This window comes from Nannobrachium achirus, assembly GCF_963921795.1.
Source record: "Nannobrachium achirus genome assembly, chromosome: 12".
NCBI lineage: Eukaryota > Metazoa > Chordata > Actinopteri > Myctophiformes > Myctophidae > Nannobrachium > Nannobrachium achirus.
Window position 1 is genome coordinate 31,887,174 of NC_137832.1, and position 20,985 is coordinate 31,908,158.

The following is a 20,985-nucleotide window of genomic DNA, read 5'->3' on the forward strand; positions in this document are numbered from 1 at the left end:
CTACAATATGTGCATGTCCTTCACCTTTTAATGACTCTTCCCCTGTTTATCTGCAGCCCTCTTCTCTGCCAGTCTCTCTCTCATTCTTTACTCTCTCTGTTTAGATCTCTTGTTGTGCAGTCAACACAAAACAGCTGTCTTTTACCAGAGAGGAAGGAAGCGCGTATATTTGTTTGAAAAGATACTAAAGTAAACTCAGTGGTCCAATTGTGTGTTCATTGTTGTGCATGTGTTTGTTTTTGTGCATTGTGCGTTCATGTGTGTGCTTCCAAACATCATGTTGATGGCCAGCTGGTAGGAAATTGGCTAAATACAGTACACATGCATAATTCTTTAAAGCCCACATTTTTATGCTATGGCTGTGCTAATGACTTGGAATGAGCTGTATCTGTATCCATCAAACTGTCACATAAAAACACTTTATGAGATGACGAACGAGACTTAGACACGTTCACATTATGTTTAGGGAGAAATATGTTCTCAGAGCCTGTGATGTGATCAGGTCTTTCATGTAGACTATACAGTATTGGCTTTGATTAATTTGTTACTTTTATTGCTTTTAGAGGTCCAATCGAAATGTTCCAAAGATGGCATTTTCAGTAAATGTGTTTATTTAATTCTCTTGAAACTTAATTGGAGGAGCTAATATCAAGTAATGTCAAGCTTTTAATAAGGTTAAAATAGCAACTGCTCAATGGCAGGAACATTATCCATTGTCCAGCCTCCCTGCAGTTGACCCAGACCTGACCCAAGCTTTAAGCAAGGACCTATCTGTTTTATACATTGTGTGTGTGCGCATGTGCTCATGCATAAATGTGTGCGTGGGTGGTGTGTGACTGTGTGTGTGTCTTTGTAGTTTGGAGATGGACAGCTGCAGCCGCCAGATTTCACTCAGTTTATCATCCTTAAAATGGCCAATCCCCTTCATTAAGGCCTGGCCTATCTGTCTATCAGTGTCCCTGTCTGTCTGTCTATCTCTGTCCATGTTGTCTGAGTGCTAATGGCCAGAATAGTTTCCACTGTGACAAAGAGCAGTTATAAACAGGGACTGAGCTCAGATAGGAGCCGCAGGCCCAGCTGGGCTCAGGGATTTGCTTGGAGCCTCACCTCCTGTCACCAGAGACACTGTCAGTATTTCCACGGCCTGTGGCAATATAGTAAAGCAAGGTTTAAGTTTATCCACACACATTTTATCAAGGTGATTCATGGGGTGCTGAGGAAAAAGGGACAAAGAAATTGCACCAGCCGTGGATTAACAGGCGGATTTACCTCCCTGAACAGGAAGCAATGTATTGGCAGTTTTACAGTAGACTGCATTAAGTACAGAAAAGAGAGGTGATTGACCTTTAATAGAGTAATGTGAAGTATTTGCAGGCAATGGATGAGGGGGATTAGCCCGGGTTTATGTCAGTATGGAGGGGTCAGACTGATCGGATGAAGTGTGGGTATGTGCATGCATGCGTGCGTGCGTGAGTGTGGGTGTGTGAGAGTGTGTGCGTGCATGCATGCATATGTCTGAGCCTGTGTGTCTGCCTGGATGCAATATTTCTTTGTGTTGTGTGTCTACAAGCATGTGTTTGCCTGAGCCTGCCTCTGTTATGTTCTTGTTTGTGTTTGTGTGTCTGCTCAGCATATCTCTTGAGTTGTTTATAAAAGTTGGATAATGTCTCTGATACAAACCAATGCAAACAATCTAAGCAAGGAATACAAAACACCACCTAGAATATCCCATTTACTATTTCCCATTAAGCAAAACGGTTCAGCTGAGCTCTTTTGAAGTCCCTGGTTTCATTTAATGTATCTTTGTTCACGTTAAAGCATCCTGCTTTGTATCATGAAATGATATTAATTGTGTTAAAGCACTTTAAACCTTTATTTATATGGGGAGGTATTGCAGAGAAAGCATGCTTTCTCAGCAGCACCATAATACCTTAATACCTATGCAGTTTGAGTTGTCTACAGCTTGGCCCGGTTCAATCATACACTAAAATCCTGAGTGTTATATAACACAGAGACAGTACAAATGTACCCAAATCAACCCGGGGTCCATTTACTCTCAGAGTTACAAATTGAGTTGACTGTGTATCTTAGGTCATCCTAGAGGTGTGCATAGTTGAGTAGTGAAATGCCAAACTCTAATAGGCATTTACATGACTTGTACTGTATGTTATTGTGCCTTCTAGGAAACCTAACACAGTGAAATGGAATGAGACAATCTTTCAAATACAATCAGTCTCATCTTTCTACAATGAATAGATCAGAAGAACGACAATGGCATAATCAATAACTGACCTTCTTGACCTTGACCTTGACTTTTAGATATCTTGTTGAGATTTGATGATGATACATTAGCTATACTATATTGTATACTGACTCATTACAATACCTCACTATGTTACAGTGAAGTGGCTTTGTTTCAGCCCAGCAAGGCTATATCATTTTCTTTTCACATAAATTAACAATATGTAATACTGTATATATTTGTGGTAGGAATTTGTCTCAAGCAGTCGCTCTTTCCCATCTTTTCATTACTGTTTGTACCTAATCCTGACCAATAGTTAATTCAATCATATATTTAATTAAATTAAACATGCATTGCATTTTGTATATATATCTCAATCAGCTGTCAGCTGTTGCCCTCAGACTTGACCCGAGCCAAATGATGTACACACTGTGTGTGTGTGATGTACACACTGTGTGTGTGTGTGTGTGTGTGTGTGTGTGTGTGTGTGTGTGTGTGTGTGTGTGTGTGTGTGTGTGTGTGTGTGTGTGCATGCCATGCATGTCCATACTGTATACTGTATGTGGCCTATTTATTGTTTCCCCAAGTGTATAGTGTACACATATAATATTGTGGTGTGTGTGTGTGTGTGTGTGTGTGTGTGTGTGTGTGTGTGTGTGTGTGTGTGTGTGTGTGTGTGTGTGCGTGTGTGCGCGTGCGTGCGTGCGTGCGTGCGTGCGTGCGTGCGTGCGTGCGTGCGTGCGTGCGCGCGTGTGATGGATGAATAGGGGGTTGGGGTGTCCTCTTTTGTTCACGTGGATGATGCATTAAATGTCACTTAGAGAGCGAGATTATCACACGATTAGGGGGTGGGGCAGGAGAGTGTGTGTGTGTGTGTGTGTGTGTGTGTGTGTGTGTGTGTGTGTGTGTGCGTGTGCGTGTGCATGTGCACGCGTGTATGTTTGGGTGGGGGGCTGTTAAACTCCGGTCATTAAGCATGTGGAGACGTGAGCAGCATATGGGGAGTGGAAAAGACCCTTGGACAGAACAAAAGGGGGTTTGACTGGCATGGTGTCTGAAGCTTTGTGCTGAGCACTCTCCATTGTTAGTATTTAACATGATTATACCATTCTGTTCTCTTCATATCTCCTTTGTTCCTTCTGTTTCTATGCTTGACTGAAATCATACTGACAATTTAATTTATGTATGATTCTTCATATGAATCACTACTGTGGGGAGTATTTTCAGCCTGATCATTCTGATTGGATATGCACCCTTCAACCAGTGTTAATTTAGTTGACTAAAACTATGACGAAAAATGTTTGTTGACTACCTCTTTTTACAGACGGTAACTAAATAAAAAACTAAGCTATGATGACGTAAACTATGACTAAATATATTGACAATTCTGTGTTTTTGAGCGGCACTCCTGTAAGGAGATAACCGCTCCTACATCTGGCTTTGTCCATTTGTCCCGAAAAAAGGGTCGCCAAGGGTCACATTAGCCAAGTTTTGTGGGACGCTTAATGAAATCAACTAAAAAATAGCACCGCTCACTTCACTTTTTTTTTATCTGCCTCAGGTCTAAATGGGTTACAGTAATACCATTCCGTACTCATCCACCCTTGGCATCACTGACATTGCCCTCTCCTGGTTCAAATCCTACCTCCCTGACAGACATCAATTAATTTCCATAAACAACTACTTATCATGCACAGCTCCTGTTAAACCACAGTGTTCCCCAGGGCTGAGTGCTTGGCCCTCTACTCTTCATCCTCTACAATATGCTCTTTCCTTCATCGTCACAGCCTCTGGTTTCACTGTTATGCACATGACACACAGCTCTCCCTCCCCTCCAAAACCATCACTGCTACACAACTGCTCCGCCCTCACCACTTGCCTGAATGACATTTGAGTAAAAAATGCACACACATATTATAAGGGCGAAAAGCGACCTTGCGCCATGTCTTGGCCATCTGGCCAGTGATGTATATCGGACTAGTTAGCCATATATGGAGACCCCTGGTACCCATACATATTCACAGATATGGGCTTAATATTGATGAGATCTCCATATGGGCATAAAAGGGATTTGGTTCCCTGGCATCACAGGGATCTCCATATATGGGCATAAAGGGGATTTGGTTCCCCTGACATCACAATGATGTCAAAGCGTAATGTCAGAGTGTGAGAGTCAGCGTGATGTCAGAACGGCAAACCCATAGACCGTAAAAAAGGGTTATGATGACCGTAAAAAACGGACATGATGTGCCGTTTCTCATAGTAAACTGCGACCTTCGATCGCAATTATTGGGGCACGCCTTCTGGCAGAGAGTTGCGCTCCACAGAGTGCACCGTCAAATAATGCATTTCTTTCCCCCACTTGATTATTTCCTGGCTTCTTGTGTTTTCTTGATGGCATTCCTGATTCAGGTCACTGCTACTTCCTGCTGTGTTCACGTCTGATCTCCTCTACTTCCTTACCTGCTTCCGCTATCCTTACAGCTCCCAACTCTTGACTTCCCTTTGACCCCAGTTAACCTTCTTTGAGGACCCTGAAGGAGATAAGTGCCCGTCACGTCGCATACACAAACTTTAGAAGGCAATCGTAGCCAATCAGGAGGGAATATGGGAAATGGGACAGATCCATGTTGATGACATGACTTTAGAGATGCTGTGTACCGCTTTGCCTGATTTTAGGCCAAAATCTGTAAGAGCAGTGTCCATAAAGTCTGACTTTTTCCTTTATGATCCTGCTCAGCTCCATTTTCCCTCGCTTCTATTGGCCACACTGGCATGTGTATTCGTCACAACGCACACGGGTCAACGTTCACGTTCAATCTTTGCGTAGCAGCTTACCATTGTTGCTCGCCCCCAAGCCATTAAAATACTTGGTTTCACAGCACGGGGGTGCCGTTGCCACGTTCTGTGTGAAAGGGCCTTCTCATTCTTTTTGTATCTTGTTATATACATTATGTACTATCAAATATCCCCTTCAGATAAACATCCAGTCCCTTTGTGTAATGTATTAGCTAGCTATGGCCCTATTGTGGGCTCTGCCGTGGACAAGTGGTTAATGACTTTTCCCTCCCTAACTCTCCTGGAGTTTTCACTGCTGTCTCTGCTATTGTTAAAGTTGGCCGTTGTCCAGAACAAACTATGTATTAGACACAATGTCACTAGAAGGTTAATTAAGTGCATCTATGTGGATGTACTGTACATGTAAAGCTTCCTTCCATACCTTCCATATTCATCATGGTTGTCGTATAAATGGATCTAATGTAATCTCACACAGACAGATTGATTATGCACTGAGCAGTCAGTTCGGACTCCTCGCGTAAAGGTCAAATGTTAGCCTCCTTCCCCCCTCTTTTTCGTTCTCTGTCTCAACTCCCTCTGAGTCCCACTCTTTCTCCGCCACCGGCCCTTAGTTTGTTGTTTTATTATGAGAAATCCTCTTTTGATTGAGAGCTCATCGGGATGCTATAACAGGCTTGGTGAGCGCTGTGCTCAGCTATGTGTTGGCCAGGGCAACTGTGTGTGCAAGTGTATGTGTCTACTATTTTATGCGTCTGTGTGCCTGTGTGTATGCCGTGATGGCCATGGGGAAAGGGATGGGATGAGAGTGTTGTATTGAGCTGCTGCTATATCAGTCCACAGGCTAAAGGCTAAAGTCAATATTATTGGCCTGTCTGGGCTCAAATAACATAATGGACTAGAGCCAGGGAAGGAGAAGAAAAAAGTCGCCGTTCTTTGTAAGTGCATTTAATGAGAAATATTGTAAGTACATGTGATTGTAATGGCTTTTCTGCTCTACTGCAAGGCAAGACAAAAGTATTTGTGTAGCAAATGTCATATACAGTACAGTACAAAGCCAATTCAGGCATAAAAAGGTATTTGGAAGCATGGACAATATTAAGGACAATATTAATTACACAAGAGTAGCAAAATAGTAAAGACATGCTACACTGTAAAAATGTAAATGTATCTTTGACCATGTAGAAACTGTCCATCGGAGTTAAATTATCACCCCGGAATTCGCTGTGTACAGCAAAGCAATACATGGGCTGCAACAGTAGTGTACATACTAAAATATTATATGAAAAGAATACGTGATGAAGTGAGATCCCCCCTCTGCCTGTTTTCTTATTTTTATTTCACCCGTTAAAGGTCTAATGACATAATCCCCCTCCCCCTTCCCCCTTTTTTCTGACCTCAGTTACACCCTAAAAAACGGAACTTTGAACAATCAGTGGATTTTCTGTGGTCTGGGGGTTTCTGAATAATTAGGCTCAGAAAAGTGCTGTGATTTGCAGTGGACCTTGATGATGTCACAGTCCATTAATCCCCCCATCCCTCTCCTCCCAGCCCCTCCCCTCTCTTTCTCCCCCTGGGAAGGTGGAGCCCAGGCCATGATTGACAGGGAAAATCCCTCAACAGCGACACCAGCAGAACATATTTTGTCATTGCAACTGAAAAGCCCTCAGAAACCTTCCATTGCTCACTGGAGTGCATTTTTCAGTTAAAACCTTTTAATACACGTTTGAAGGACCATGATAAAGACGTTTATGTCTTGTTGTAAAAACAGAATTTCATGAAATCTTAAACATTTCTTTTTTTTAAACCGTTAACATTAAAACGTCACCCATGTGTTGAGCTAAATTGAATATAGGATGAACCACTTAAGCCCCCGATATACTTTGTTGTATAAGGAATAGTGACAATAGCCGATCTACAAGCTCCCAATGTGGCACATCCCGATGAGATTGTGAGTTTGTACATCAGCTATGTTCGGTATTTTTAAAGGTGGTGCCATAGTTTTGTACTTTTTCTGTTTTGTATGTGTCTATGGAGTTAACAGTACTCTAATAGACCACTGGGTAGGGTTATAATGTGCAGACTTTTGTCTTTAGTCTTGCTTTTGTCGAAAAACACAGATTTAATTACATCATAAACTCACCCCCTCTCCTTTTACCATTCACCCAACACTGTGGGTGTGGCTAACTTCAGCTGGGTCACCACCCAACACTTTCTGTACACAAAAAATCATGGCACCCCATCTTTAACAATTGTTGAAAATTTTCACCTATAATGACATGCTTAAAAATGTGTAAGACTCTTTAAGAAACTGGCCATGACGTGAGTTGACCAACGATGTACAGTGTGAGTTGACAGCACACAGTACACCCAGCGTTGGTGCCAGTGGTGCTGTCAACATGCCCCCCAACTACGTAGCCACTGTTTGTGGAACATTCCTATTGTGAAACCTTTTAAGCCATGCCTATGGGGGACATTTGTGTTTAGGGTTAAGGCTGGTTCCATCAAACTGCCCCTCTGCCTGCCTCCAACGCTGAGCCTGCGTTCCTAAAATATCTGTATGAAAGATAAACCCCCCACCCTCGTATCTCTCTCTCTCTCTCTCTCTCTCTCTCTCTCTCTCTCTCCCCCATCCCCCATCATTCTCTCCATCCCCCTACCATCGTCTCTGCATGTGCAGTGATCTCCCACTCTTTACTTAATCCCTCATAGTCCCTCTCGCTGTCTCTCTCTCTCCCCCTCCTTGTTTCAGAGCCCCCACACACACACCCCTCCCTTTTATCATCTCCTCTCTTCCCCCAATCCTCTCCTCTTCTCTCGTCTGCTCTCTCCCACCCCTCCGATCCTGCATGTGCCATTCCCCTCCCCATTCTCCTCCCCTCTCGACTCCTTTCACGTTTTCATCCCTCCTCACCTCCCTCCTCTCTCTCTCCCCTCCTCCACCTGTCCCTCCCCTCTGTCATTGGCTAGTATAAAAGAGCATGGCATCCATCCTCACACACACACATGCACACTGTGTGTTTGCTGGGAAGGGGACAGTCCACGGGATACTTGGGACTATACACTGATTGTCTTACCTGCCTGGCTGTCAAGGACCACTGTTTCTTTGAGGATTTACCTTTTAAAGAGGTACAGCCTTTCTAACATCATGAAATAAAGGGAGTAAATTAATAGAAGATATGCTGCAAACCTGCTGATGTTGAGTAAATCTTAGTATGTTGCTTAAAGGAGCTATAGTCAACTTTTTCATTGTAGGGCCGACACTTTGTTTACATCCTAGTCTATAGACTAGAATGTGAACAAAGTGTCGGTCTGACAATGGCCAAAATGATTATTTTATCATTATTTTACGCTTTTTGTGGTCATTTTTGAACAGAAACACATATATGAAGCTTATTTATTTATAAAATATTTTCGAAACATATTTTTTATTTTAGCATCTGTTTTACAAGAAAAAGTTGACTATAGCTCCTTTAAGGTACCTCAGTGTTAATTTAACTTGGAGAACTTACAAAAGATTTGTACGCTCTCAAATGGATATATTGAGGATTACAGTGTGTACTGTTGTGAATCGAAATGGATGTGCATGCGCTAGCCTTGTACTGATGACATAGGCCACTCTTGATTGCTGCTTTGAAAGTAGGTTTTTTACTTTACCTCTTGAAGAGAGTGCTGTAAAGGGCTTTGCACACAGACGCGTTTTTTCCGCACAGAAAAAACTGAATAAAAAAGAAAAAAAAGAAAACAATGATTCTCTATGACCACATGCATACTGGCTCCAAATTTGCCATGCGGCAGGTGGCTGCGGCTGTGCGTTTTTTTCCCGATCGAACTCAGTTCGATTAGTGCGTCTTGTCGCATGCGCTAAAAACTCAATGACTCCTTTTATGACTCCTTTTTGGATCCGCAGCGGCAGCGTGGATTCCGCACAACCTTGCACACCAAATCTAATGCGTTTTAATCACACAGCAAACGGAAATAAACACAATGGTCCTGTGTGCAAAGCCCTTAAATGTCACGTTTGCGATGCGAGAGTGTGGTCAGTACTAATGAGTGCCAAATGTCTACCTGTAGGCCAAGGACGTTTCTTCTTCTTTCATGATCTTTTAATTTGAAATTTGAAAATGTTCTACTCTTACTTTTTATTTTATTTTACCTCTGAACCTCCATCTCTCAATCCTTCTCAATTGTCTTGTGTATTCATGTGACAGAAAAACAACAAGGCCACAATGTCTGATTGTCTTCATTCTTTCTCAGATCTTGAGTCATCAGTGACTTACAAGGCATTGGTGTTCCTGCCATTGGAAGTGACATCGTCAGTGTGCGCCGGTGTCATCGTCGTTGCCTGTTTGTGACTCCCATCGCTGTCCGTGGGCTCAGTGTTATTGAAGAGAAACATGAGCAGCAACTACAGTGTGGCTCTCTCTGGCCCCGCCCCCTGGGGCTTCAGGCTGCAGGGAGGAAAGGACTTCAACATGCCACTCACCATCTCCAGGGTGAGACACACACACACACACACACACACACACACACACACACACACACACACACACACACACACACACACACACACACACACACACACACACACACACACACACACACACACACACACACACACACACAATGGGCCCACTCAAAGACACACATGATGATAGCGCTAGTCCATATCGTTCCTCCTCACACCCTCTTCATATTGCCAAAAAATGTGGCCTGGTTTGTGTAAACACATATGTGCACTTATTTAATCTCGACAAGTATGTGCACATGCACGTGCACAGTGCACACCTCAGAGGGAAGCCATGGAATGGCATGGAATCCACAGCGCCATCTGGCTGAGTGATGAAAAAGATGAGCACTAGTTTGTTTCTTTCTTGTCTTCTTTATCCTACCACCTTTCACCCTTTACCCCTTCACCTGCACCTGTTACCCCTCCACCCTCCACCCCCTCCACCCTACCTGCTTTACCCTTTACCGCTCCACTTCTCCACCCTTTGATACAATATACAAATTATGGTTTCACACACTTATTTCAGATTTTAAATGTAGCAATGAACATTCTTCAATGATTAGTTCAGTGCACTGGTTGATGTCACATTATGTTGGAAGACACGACTACACGTTTAGTCTCGGTGCGGACAATTCAGTCTCGGTTGTGCTTCTAGACTGAACAGGTCTGGCGGAGTCCCTGGTTTGTCTAAAATAAAAATGTGCAGCAAATTTGAGTTCTGGCACACAACTGAGTTTCAATCACAACGCTTGATGTAGTAAGTAACTTGATGGTCCCCTGATTTCTTTGTCTTGCACTTGGTGTTCATGATCAACATTTACCTCCTCTTGCCCTGCCAGGCTGCCAATACAATATACTGTAGTGTAATATCTTGTGCGTGGTCACAGACATGCATCACATGCAAGTGCAAACTACAGATCCCCCCTCACCACACCAGCTGCACCATGACGCATGTACTTTCTCTCTCTCTCTCTCTCTCTCTCTCTCTCTCTCTCTCTCTCTCTCTCTCTCTCTCTCTCTCTGAAGAGTAGTGTCCGCTTCTGTTTTCTGGCTGTCTGACAGACTGGCAAATGTGCTCAGACTGCATGCATTGCCATAATCACACACACACACACACACACACACACACACACACACACACACACACACACACACACACACACACACACACACACACACACACACACACACACACACACACACACACACTCAATGAATGGCTAAACCTGTCAGTATAGAGACACAGGGCAACATGAGACTGATGAATGGTTTGCCAGGTCCTGTGCCAACCTCCCTCTGGGTGGATTTGGGTTGCCATGTTTGTGTTATTGCTTTGGATGTGATACTTTTCCCACTAACTGGAGCCATGTGATTTCTGTGTGTGTGTGTGTGTGTGTGTGTGTGTGTGTGTGTGTGTGTGTGTGTGTGTGTGCGTGTGCGTGTGCGTGTGCGTGCTCGTGCGTGTGTATGTGTGTGCGTATGTGCATCCGTGAACATTTCTTCCTTGGAAAAGTGTGCTCTAGATTTGAGCTGATTCTAATTACAGTAAAACGATAGACAGATGACAGAGGAATGAATGAATAGACTGATGAAAGAGGAAAAAGTAATGAAAATTGTAAGTGCTGGATGCTGTCCATATGTGATGGTACTCTCCAACCCAAAGGCGTTGGCATTAAAGTACAACCAATAACCAGCCCGATGCAGTGATGCAAAGTAACTAAGTACATTTACTTAAGTACTGTACTTAAGTACACTTTTGAGTCATTTGTACTTTACTCGAGTAATTCCAATCTCCAATACTTTTACTTCTACTCCACTACATCTCGGATCCAAATATTGTACTTTTACTCCACTACACTTATTTGAAAACTTCAGCTACTAGTTACTTTGCAGACATAGACCACTTTAGCCCTATTTTGTACCTTGGCTATTTGAAAATAGACGATCTACAAGCTGCTATTTTCAAACATTTTGTACTTTTTTTTTGTACTTTTACTACTTTAAGTACATTTTGATGCCAATACTTTTGTACTTTTACTCAAGTACATTTTGAATTCTGGACTTCTACTTGTAACGGAGTATTTCCAGAATGCAGTATTGATACTTTTACTTAAGTAGAAACTGTGAGTACTTTTTCCACCACCGGCCCGATGCGAACTTTAGCACCACATCAGGAAGAGGACATCTTGAGATGTTGGCAGGGATATTTTCAAGTACCAATAAAGTTACCGTTTTGGGTATTGGTGCAATGTTAAGCCTTCTGAAGTGTGTGTAATACTGCAATATTATGTGGTTGACCAGACTCACCACTGTTTAATGTTTACATCCAGATCAAGGTTGCTGTTCCTACAAGAACCGTATTCTTTTTTTAAACTCACTGAATAATTGACGTGACAGGATCCCTGTAAACCCTTCAAATCCCATTAAACGCTTCAAAGATATTTTTTTGCCTATACACACACACACACACACACACACACACACACACACACACACACACACACACACACACACACACACACACACACACACACACACACACATATATACACAGTATATACCGTTGTTTACTGTTGAGATTGGCACATTTCCTGGGGCAAGCTGCCCAGATCACACATGTCACACATGTTTTCTTATTTTTTCACTCTCAAAAAGCGGCTTCAATGTATTCTATTTGAAACTACATTGCAGTGCACGTCATGGGGTGATCACTGCTTGCCTCCTGTGAATTGTTTTATTTAATTTTTTGTTTATTTTCTGTTCATTTCGTTGCTGAGTGAACCTCATATCTCCAAGTATCTCTCGGATGAGTGACTGATACTGAACAGTGTCGCCACCATGGTAACAGCCGCATGCTGACACAATGCCCGACATCACTGACTGACATCACATAACACCATATATGGACATAAATGTGTGAAACGGTCTGCATGCTGACATCACTGATATTAAACAGTGTCGCCACCATTGTAACAGCCGCATGCAGAAACAATGCCCAAATAATGTCTGTCTGACATGATAAAACATGTGACCAAATTTGGAGATGACTGACATCACTACATTCACCAAATTTGGAGATGACATCACAGACCGGCCTCAACACGGAACACCATATACCGGTATGGGCATACAAGAAAGACAGACAGAGAAAAGAGATCTCCATATAATGTATGGGCATGAAAGGGACACTTGAAACTTGAACATTTCCCCCAATTTAAGAGGGGAAAGAAGATATGAGAGAGGAGAGGCTGAGCTGAACCATGCACATGTGACCACTGTATGTAAACTGATATCAATATGCAGCCTGCATCATGGTGATGAATGTGTAGCAGTTTTGGGTGACTGAGGACTGATGACAGCTGAAAAGCAAATCGTTACTGTCGCCTGGAAACCTTGTATGTCCAAAACCGTTCATTTTGTATTTATCATTTTAAATATACCGGTATATATATATATGAGGTTTCTTCCCGACAGTGACGAAATCTGACGCCACCGCTGATCTGTCTTGACCTGTCTGTCCGTTGCTCTGACACAGCAAAATTATCTTTTTTTATTTCAGCAGCAGCAGTCATCATCACAGACGCGTTTCGGCTCAAGCCATCATCAGTGTAACATGTTACACTGATGATGGCTTGAGCCGAAACTCTGTGATGATGACTGCTGCTGCTGAAATAAAAAATGACTCTTAAAAGTGAGTGCAGGCTATACCTTTCCTTCATGTTGTACCTGATCCTGCACCCTAAGAACTTTAAAGCTATTTAAAAGAAGAAACTGCCTTGAGTAGAGCGAACCTTCCTTTGTACAGCAAAATCATCCCCAGTGTTAATTTGTCCATTTGTAACTCATGCACGATGTAATCAATTAACACTCATGGGTCGATGGAGTTACATTTGTACACTAATGAACTTTCAGGATGTTGCAGTGCACTCATCTAGCCTGGTGCGTTTATGCTCTTCTTTCTTTCTTTCTTTCTTTCTTTCTTTCTTTCTTTCTTTCTCAGTCTTTTTTTATGTCTTTTGGGAGACATGACTCACTTCTCATAAAGAACATTGTTTTCAGACTGGGCATGAGAACCTTGCCAGAACCTGACCTAACCTAACCCAATCCCAGCCTATTAAATCCTTTTTAAGGCAACTAGGGAGTAGGGACAGCACTTCTGACCACTGATCAGACAGACATGCACATGCACACGCACACGCACACGCACACGCACACGCACACGCACACGCACACGCACACACACACACACACACACACACACACACACACACACACACACACACACACACACACACACACACACACACACTGCTGTGACCAAAGCGTGGGGGCTATTGGAGACGGTAACTACTGTTGCCAGACCACACTGTATTACAGCTGCTGTGTCTGAATTCTCTATCTACATTGTCCAGTCTCTTTGTAGTCCTAAACACGTTTTATTGCATGCCAGTGCATGTGGATGTCATAGACACAACAATAGATTTTTAAACACACAAAGCCAATAAATATAGTGTCCCTATGTTGCATTGCAACTTGCAACGCGGATGGATAAGTAATCTTCGGCAAAGAGGGAAAGAAGGAGGGGGCCCTATATTTGTACTTAGTTAACTCCAGTCAGCAAAGTATCGAGTTATAAGTTGTGTTTGCTGATGTCCACAGCACAGGAGACAGACCTAAGATTGATGGTTTTGCCTCTCAAAGTTTTACTGTGATCTCAAGAGCTCTACAGTATCCCATCTTGATAAGTTGGGCCTTAAAATAACTATTTGTAAAATAAATAATGCTTTTAGTGATGCTTTTTACGCCATGTGACATTTAGGATTTTTTTCCTCCACACCCTCTCAGGGTAGCCATTGTACATGTCCCCCACCATGTGACTGTGCCATATCATTACCAACAGAGTAGACCAGGGGTCTTCAACAGGGGGTCCGGGACCCCTAGAGGGTCCTCAGAGTTACTCCAGATCTTTGAGTAATTAAAGTCGTTTTTTATATTAACCATTTGAACCTGAGAACTTAAACAAAAATAGCCAATCTACAAGCTCACAACGCCTTGCAGCACAAGGTGTTGTGAGCTTGTAGATTGGCTATTTTCGGCAATGTGGTTTGGTGTAGAGGGGAAAAAGAGCAGATGAAGTACAGAGTGAAAGGTCAAGTTTATTAAGTATTGACAGTTCAAGTGGTTGGTTACATATCTGTTAACACAAATTGACATGAATCCAAAATAAACTGATGATTGTGCTGTCACTCAATGAAACAATATGGAATCTGGGGGTCCCTGTTTCATCTCTCTCTCAGCTAAGGAGTCCTTGGCCTGAAAATGTTGAAGACCTCTGGAGTAGACCATCCCTAACTGAGTTAGTATTCAGTTAAACATCTGAACAATTATTTTCATTAATTCTTTCATGTTTTTGAGCTGCGGCTCCCATCCAGCAGTTTGCATACTGGACCCTTACATTTGTACACAGATCGAGTTGAATGAACGCTCTATTAACAAGACATATTGTAATTCTATTGATGGGCATGTTGGAAATCAAACTAGTCACAAATGTTGGTTTTGAGGAATCACATTAACGTTGACGTTTACAATTTAGAGTGAAGCGAAGTTGACAGCTGTTAATCCCTGTTAAAAAAACCTTTTAGCAGAGAATCCATTTACTTCTCTTTTTCAGCTGAACTGATGTTGGGAGCGTAGTCTGAGGTCTGTGCTTGCAGCGATAGTAAATGAGGTGTTGGACAATTCCCGCTAACTAACTGCAGCGCAATTTACAACAGGATGGCTGGGCAGTTAATCAATATTAAAACCTTTTAGAGGGGAAGCCATTTACTGGATTTGCTGCTAAAATAATTTCAGGGAAGTGGGCCTAATAAGACAGTGTATATTATGCTTCTAGGAACAGTCACAATGATCTGAGATCAGCGCTGTGAGCTTTTAGATCGGCTATTTTTGCAATCTTTGTGTTGACAGGGCATTAATGAAAGTGGTTAAATCTGTTTGTGGGGTTTATAAATATTTAACCCATTTAGAACGGGTACACACACAAGCGTAATTTGGACGGGTTTTTGGGTTTTATAAACCCAAGGGCCCCCCCTAGTGTCAAAATAAAATTTGTTTTCAATAGACGCCCAATGCGCTCCATATTATATAGTCCTACATATAATAAATTCATAGGCTATTGTCATTTCCGATATATTAGGAGTCTCTACTCTCCTAATCTGTGGGCCCCCTCATAAAAGTACAAAAGCTTTTATTTTCGCATTATCGTGAGGAAGCGCCAATCATAAACATCCGGTAATGTGCTATTCAAACTTGTCAGCCAACTTGTCAACAAGTGAAAGCTGGGGAAGGGAAACAAACGCTCATGTTCGCGGGAGAAAACGTGGAAGTCAAGATACTGGGTGCACGTCCAAAGGATATAAAATAACAAATGGAAAGACCACAAAATCGTATATTTTGTTGGTGTGGATGCTTGCTTTGCTTTTTGGAGGAGACTCTGGACCTAAAGCAAAGGTAGGTCTATCTGAATTTATCTTGCTGTAATCAGTGTAATCCACTGATGTGCAGCCAATGGGCCATTAAGCTGTCTGTCTTTTTGTGTAACAACGTGACCGCGTGCCTGCGTGTGTTTGTTTTGATTGTGTTGGTGGTGGTGTTCCAGTGTTCGCGTGTGTTTGCGCTTGCACTTCATTTCGGTGCTTCGGTTGTCGCGTGTATGTTTGATTCGTGGTGTCGGTGCCTGGGTGCGTGGCACAGTGGCACTGCACATGAAAGAGAGGGAGACAAGGAGTGTGTGTGTGTGTGTGTGTGTATGTGTGTGTGTGTGTGTGTGTGTGTGTGTGTGTGTGTGAGTGTGTGAGAGGGAGAGAGAGAGAGAGAGAGAGAGAGAGAGAGAAAGAGAGAGGAGTCACTTTAAAGCAGTGATATGGAAAGGGAGAGAGATGGAGAGATTATTTTATTTTGTAGCATACTGTATGTAATGCTTTGGCAATATAAGAATGCTTGTCATGCCAATCACTCATGGTTGATTCTTCTGCTTCACCTTTTTGGCTTGTTGGCTCCTTCTATTGTCTAAAATTAAATAATATAGACGAATGCACAGAACTCTGCCATGTAGTTGTTCATTAGGCTATTCACAGCAGTTATTGTTAGCCTATGATTTCCACTCTGAATTAATCATTGTAGTGTATGGCTGTCAATCTGTGCTAGACAAGACCCGACAATTGTGGGTCTTAGCCGTCGGACTGACCCGCTCACATTGGTCCCTGGGCCCCTGAGCCCAGGGCCCCTTTGATCTGAAAACCCATGGGGAATAAGGTCTAATTTCGCCACTGGGTACACATTATTGTGTATCATTATTTTATGCTTTAACTATTGAAAAATAGCAGATATACAAGCTCACTGCGAGCTTGTAGATCTGCTATTTTTGAAAAATCATGAAAATTAGAATTTTTACCCGATTCTATAAGTGTCTTTTGAATCCTTCTAAGGTTTTTTGAAAAACGTATGTTTCTATGTCAGCAATCTGGCCAGCCATCGTCAAAGAAAAGGTCCTTTTCACTTAACTGGAGCTCAGTTAGGCTGTTCATGTGAAGGACTCCCAAAGTGATATTTATTTGACCACGGACCCCCATCTCAAAATATCTAGTTCCAGGGACCACCCAGAAGCAAAACGTGAGTTACAAACGTTCGCTTTGAAAATACATACGGTATATTCAAAGTAGGGTTTTTCGATTAATCAATTTTTAATCGAAATCGGGATTTCTTCCTTTGGACGATTTAAAAAATAAGAAATCGTCAAATCGAGTTTCACTTTAATTAGGGTAATTCTTACTCATTGGAGCCTTGCAAGGGGCAAAACGTACACAGCCCGGTCCTCCTAAAGCAGGATGACAAGGTCCGACACCATTTCTTTGATGCGCGTGCAGCGCACGCCTGGGCAGAGCTCACCACAGAGCTCACTCGCGCTGGTACAGGCAGCAAACAGAACAAACGCTTCTGAGCTGGTAAACTTACTTGTAGTTGTAGTTTGAAAGAAGCTTATTAATTCTGTGTTACCCACCTACTGTAGTCCTACTGTCCCTGTCACTGTGTTAATTTTGCGTCGGGAGACTCAAAGCAAAGCGCTTCGCCTCCGTTTACAATCAATCAACATCTCCGTGCATGAGCGGTGCAGGGGCGGCCTTAGCTATTTTTTCACCCGTTTCACCAGCCTCCAAGAGCTGGCTTGTTTTGGCTGTTTTGTCACTCACTATTGATAAGGAAACACTAAAGACGCTAAGTTAACTTCTGTATGTGATTGTTGCGCAACTAAAGTTATTATTATTAGTATTACCCTTATTGTTTTATTACATTTTGCTATTTGGCTATATAAAAAAAACAAAAAAACAAAAAAACAATAATTAAAAAAAAATCATTTCCTTGCTTTTTTTAAATGAAAACAACATAGTTGAAACAATGTATTATTCTTTTACCAAAAAATCGAAATCGTAATCGAAAATCGACTTTTCTGAGAAATAAATCGAGATTTTATTTTTAGGCCACATCGAACAACCCTAATTCAAAGATTTGCACACATTTTCACGACTTTTTTCAAAAATAGCAGATCTACAAGCTCGCATGTATATCTGCTATTTTTCACTGGTTAAAGCATTCAATAAAAGTACCAGTCGTTGCCCGTTCGAACTTATGTTCTCTGAATTATGTGCAGTTTGGGTTATGGGGTGTGCACAGTATGTGAGTGCAGTGTAGAGTAGACAGTAGACTAGAAATGAAACCACGCCCACGCCCAGTGGACGCAGGACGACCCTTCTGTCCTATTGGTTGGTGGTTGAACCCTGGCTTCTGTCTCATCAGATCCTCCTTGCAACTTACCCTTTCCTTGTCTCTTTATAAAGCTATCCTTAAGCCAAAAGGTTTGCAAGAGGCAAAATGTCTTTTGTTTAAAGAGGTGGTGCCATAATTGTGTACTTATGCTGTTCTGTATGTGTCTATGGAGTTGACATTACTCTAATAGACCTCTAGGTGTGATTATAATGTGCAGATTTGTCTTCCCTGAATCCCTGTTTTTGCCAGAGGTTTCCATAAATAATGGCGATTAACTGTCAATATTAAATCCTATGTTGTTTACTTGATTTTCGATCGCCTCCGCTCACGGCCACCTCACGTGTCTTTTTTCACGAGAAGAAAAAGTCCACCCACGAGTATGCACGAGTAGCTACAGTCCACAGAACGTGGCGGTGTTTTGACCAAATGAGCGACGTGAAAAAGAAAAGGAGATACAGCCATTTTATAGAGCCCAGACTACAGTTCCTAAAAAGACAGGACATTTAAAACCTGTTCAAACGAGAGAATGCCTTTCCTGGAACAGCATCAGTAATGGCTACACAGACAGCTACTTCACCAGAGATGACCCGTCAACAGGTGATTATAGCAAATGACCTTGGTGGTCAGTGGGTCTATTTCAAAGGCAATTCTGTTCTTTAAATAACACACACGCGCGCGTGTGCGCGCGCGCGCACACACACACACACACACACACACACACACACACACACATATGCTCTCTCTCTCAATCCTCTGAGGCATAATTGCAGTTGTTAGCTCTTCCATGCTGTATGACTGAATAATGCTTTTAATTCATCTCCACCAAACATCCATGAGTCATTATTTGACTTAGCGAAAGATGTCCACGGCCAGAATCAACACGTTATCACTATAACTTCCTCTCCCATAAATCAGTCTGTCAGTGTGTGTGGCTCAGATGATGTGTTTTATTTGGCGGCTTTTGGACAGGCAGGAGGGCACTGCGTTCACAGCGGTGGGAGAGGTCAATCTGGGCATTTTAATGGCATTATTATTTTGTGCTTTGACTATTAAAAATAGCAGATATTAAGCTGCAAGCTTGTAGATCTGCTATTTTTGAAAAATCGTGAATTTCAAATCCTTCTAAGGTTTTTTAAAAAACGTGTTCCCAATGTTTCCCATCTCAAAATATTTAGTTCCAGGGACCCCCCAGAAGCAAAATTTGAGTTTGCTTAAAAAATACATATATTCAACACATGACTTTTCACGAAAAATAGCAGATCTACAAGCTCGCAGCGCGGCACTCGGTGCCACGCTGTGAGCTTGTATATCTTCTATTTTTCAATAGCTAAAGTATAAAATAATTAAGGCCCCTCCACCTTGGGCCCTTGCAACTCAGTCCCACTTTTCCCCCCTTGTGACGCCCCTGGGCGCGGGATCTTGAAGGTTATGACATCATGTTAATTGTTTGTCACAATTTATAGCGTGTTTAAGTTTAGGTTGTACTTTCCACTACCTGTCATCGGTTAATAACACCATGTGCTCTAGTCTGTGCTGTACAGGTTGTATTCAGACAAGTGGTATATTCCCACTGGCTGATTATAGCCGTGAAACATCTTTGCAGTATGAGGGATATAAATTACAGCAAGGGATTCCCTTTTGAAAACAATGCTCAGCCCTCCAGAATGCCAGAATGCATGGTGACACATATCAGTTCAGTTACCTTATCAGTATTGTGTTCATCTCCATAATATGGATGATTAGTTGTTGGTTGGCTAGGTCACTGGTTCTCAATTTGGGGTCTGGGGACCCCTTTGGTCTTTAAGAGGGTTCCAGGGGGTCTCCTGCCACTTACTTACTTATTACTTATCCTCTTCGTCCCGGGTGGGACATAAGGCCGCAATCATACACTGCCACTGAGCCCTGTCTCGTGCTTTGGCCTGCGCTTCGTCCCATGAGAGACCCATCTCCTTCAGCTCCGTCATCACCGTCCTTCGCCAGGTGTTCTTTGGTCTGCCTCTCTTTCTTTTCCCAATCGGGGTCCATCTCAAGGCAACTTTGGGTAACCGTTCATTGGGCATCCTCAATACATGACCGAGCCATCTTAACCTGCGTCTCTTTATCTCAAGAGACATATGCCAGCTACCGGTCTTTTTATAGAGTTCCTCATTTGAGATTTTATTTTATTTGGTCTCCTGCCACAGTAAATTATTAATAGTTGGGAATCAAGCTATAAGGGTTATATAGCTCAATTTGGTGCACACAAGAGTTAAATTAGTGTTTCCCAGAGATTAAAAACTGCATCAAATGGAGGTCGATGGTCTAATGCATTTGGGAATCTTGAAATTGAAAAGTTTGAGTATCATTGGGCTGGGTAGTTCATAAAGTGAATCCCTGTTGCACTTAACGATACAGGAATCATGACATGAATACCACACCCACATTGCGTTCAGCTGTGACCTAAATAAGGAGTTATTATTGGCAGCTTCATCATCCATAACTATAGTGTTGAGTGATGATGTTTTTACTCTTCAATAAAAAAGAAGTCCGTGTTGTGCTGTGCTCATATACTGTATGACTCCTGAAACCAAGCCTTACCAGTGAACTTTATGGCAGCGTTCAGACAACGCCGTTT

The 20,985-nt window shown here is 42.4% G+C and overlaps 1 protein-coding gene across 4 annotated transcripts in view; it reads left to right on the forward strand.

The window, feature by feature from the left end:
• Positions 1-20,985, forward strand: part of pdlim5a (PDZ and LIM domain 5a) — a 134,342-nt gene that overhangs the window by 3,328 nt on the left and 110,029 nt on the right. For all 4 annotated transcript variants that reach the window (XM_080739660.1, XM_080739662.1, XM_080739661.1 and 1 more), the window contains one exon: positions 9,296-9,534. In XM_080739660.1, the coding sequence (XP_080595786.1) occupies positions 9,436-9,534 (99 nt within the window). In that variant the 5' untranslated portion in view covers positions 9,296-9,435. The remainder of the gene's footprint in view (positions 1-9,295; positions 9,535-20,985) is intronic.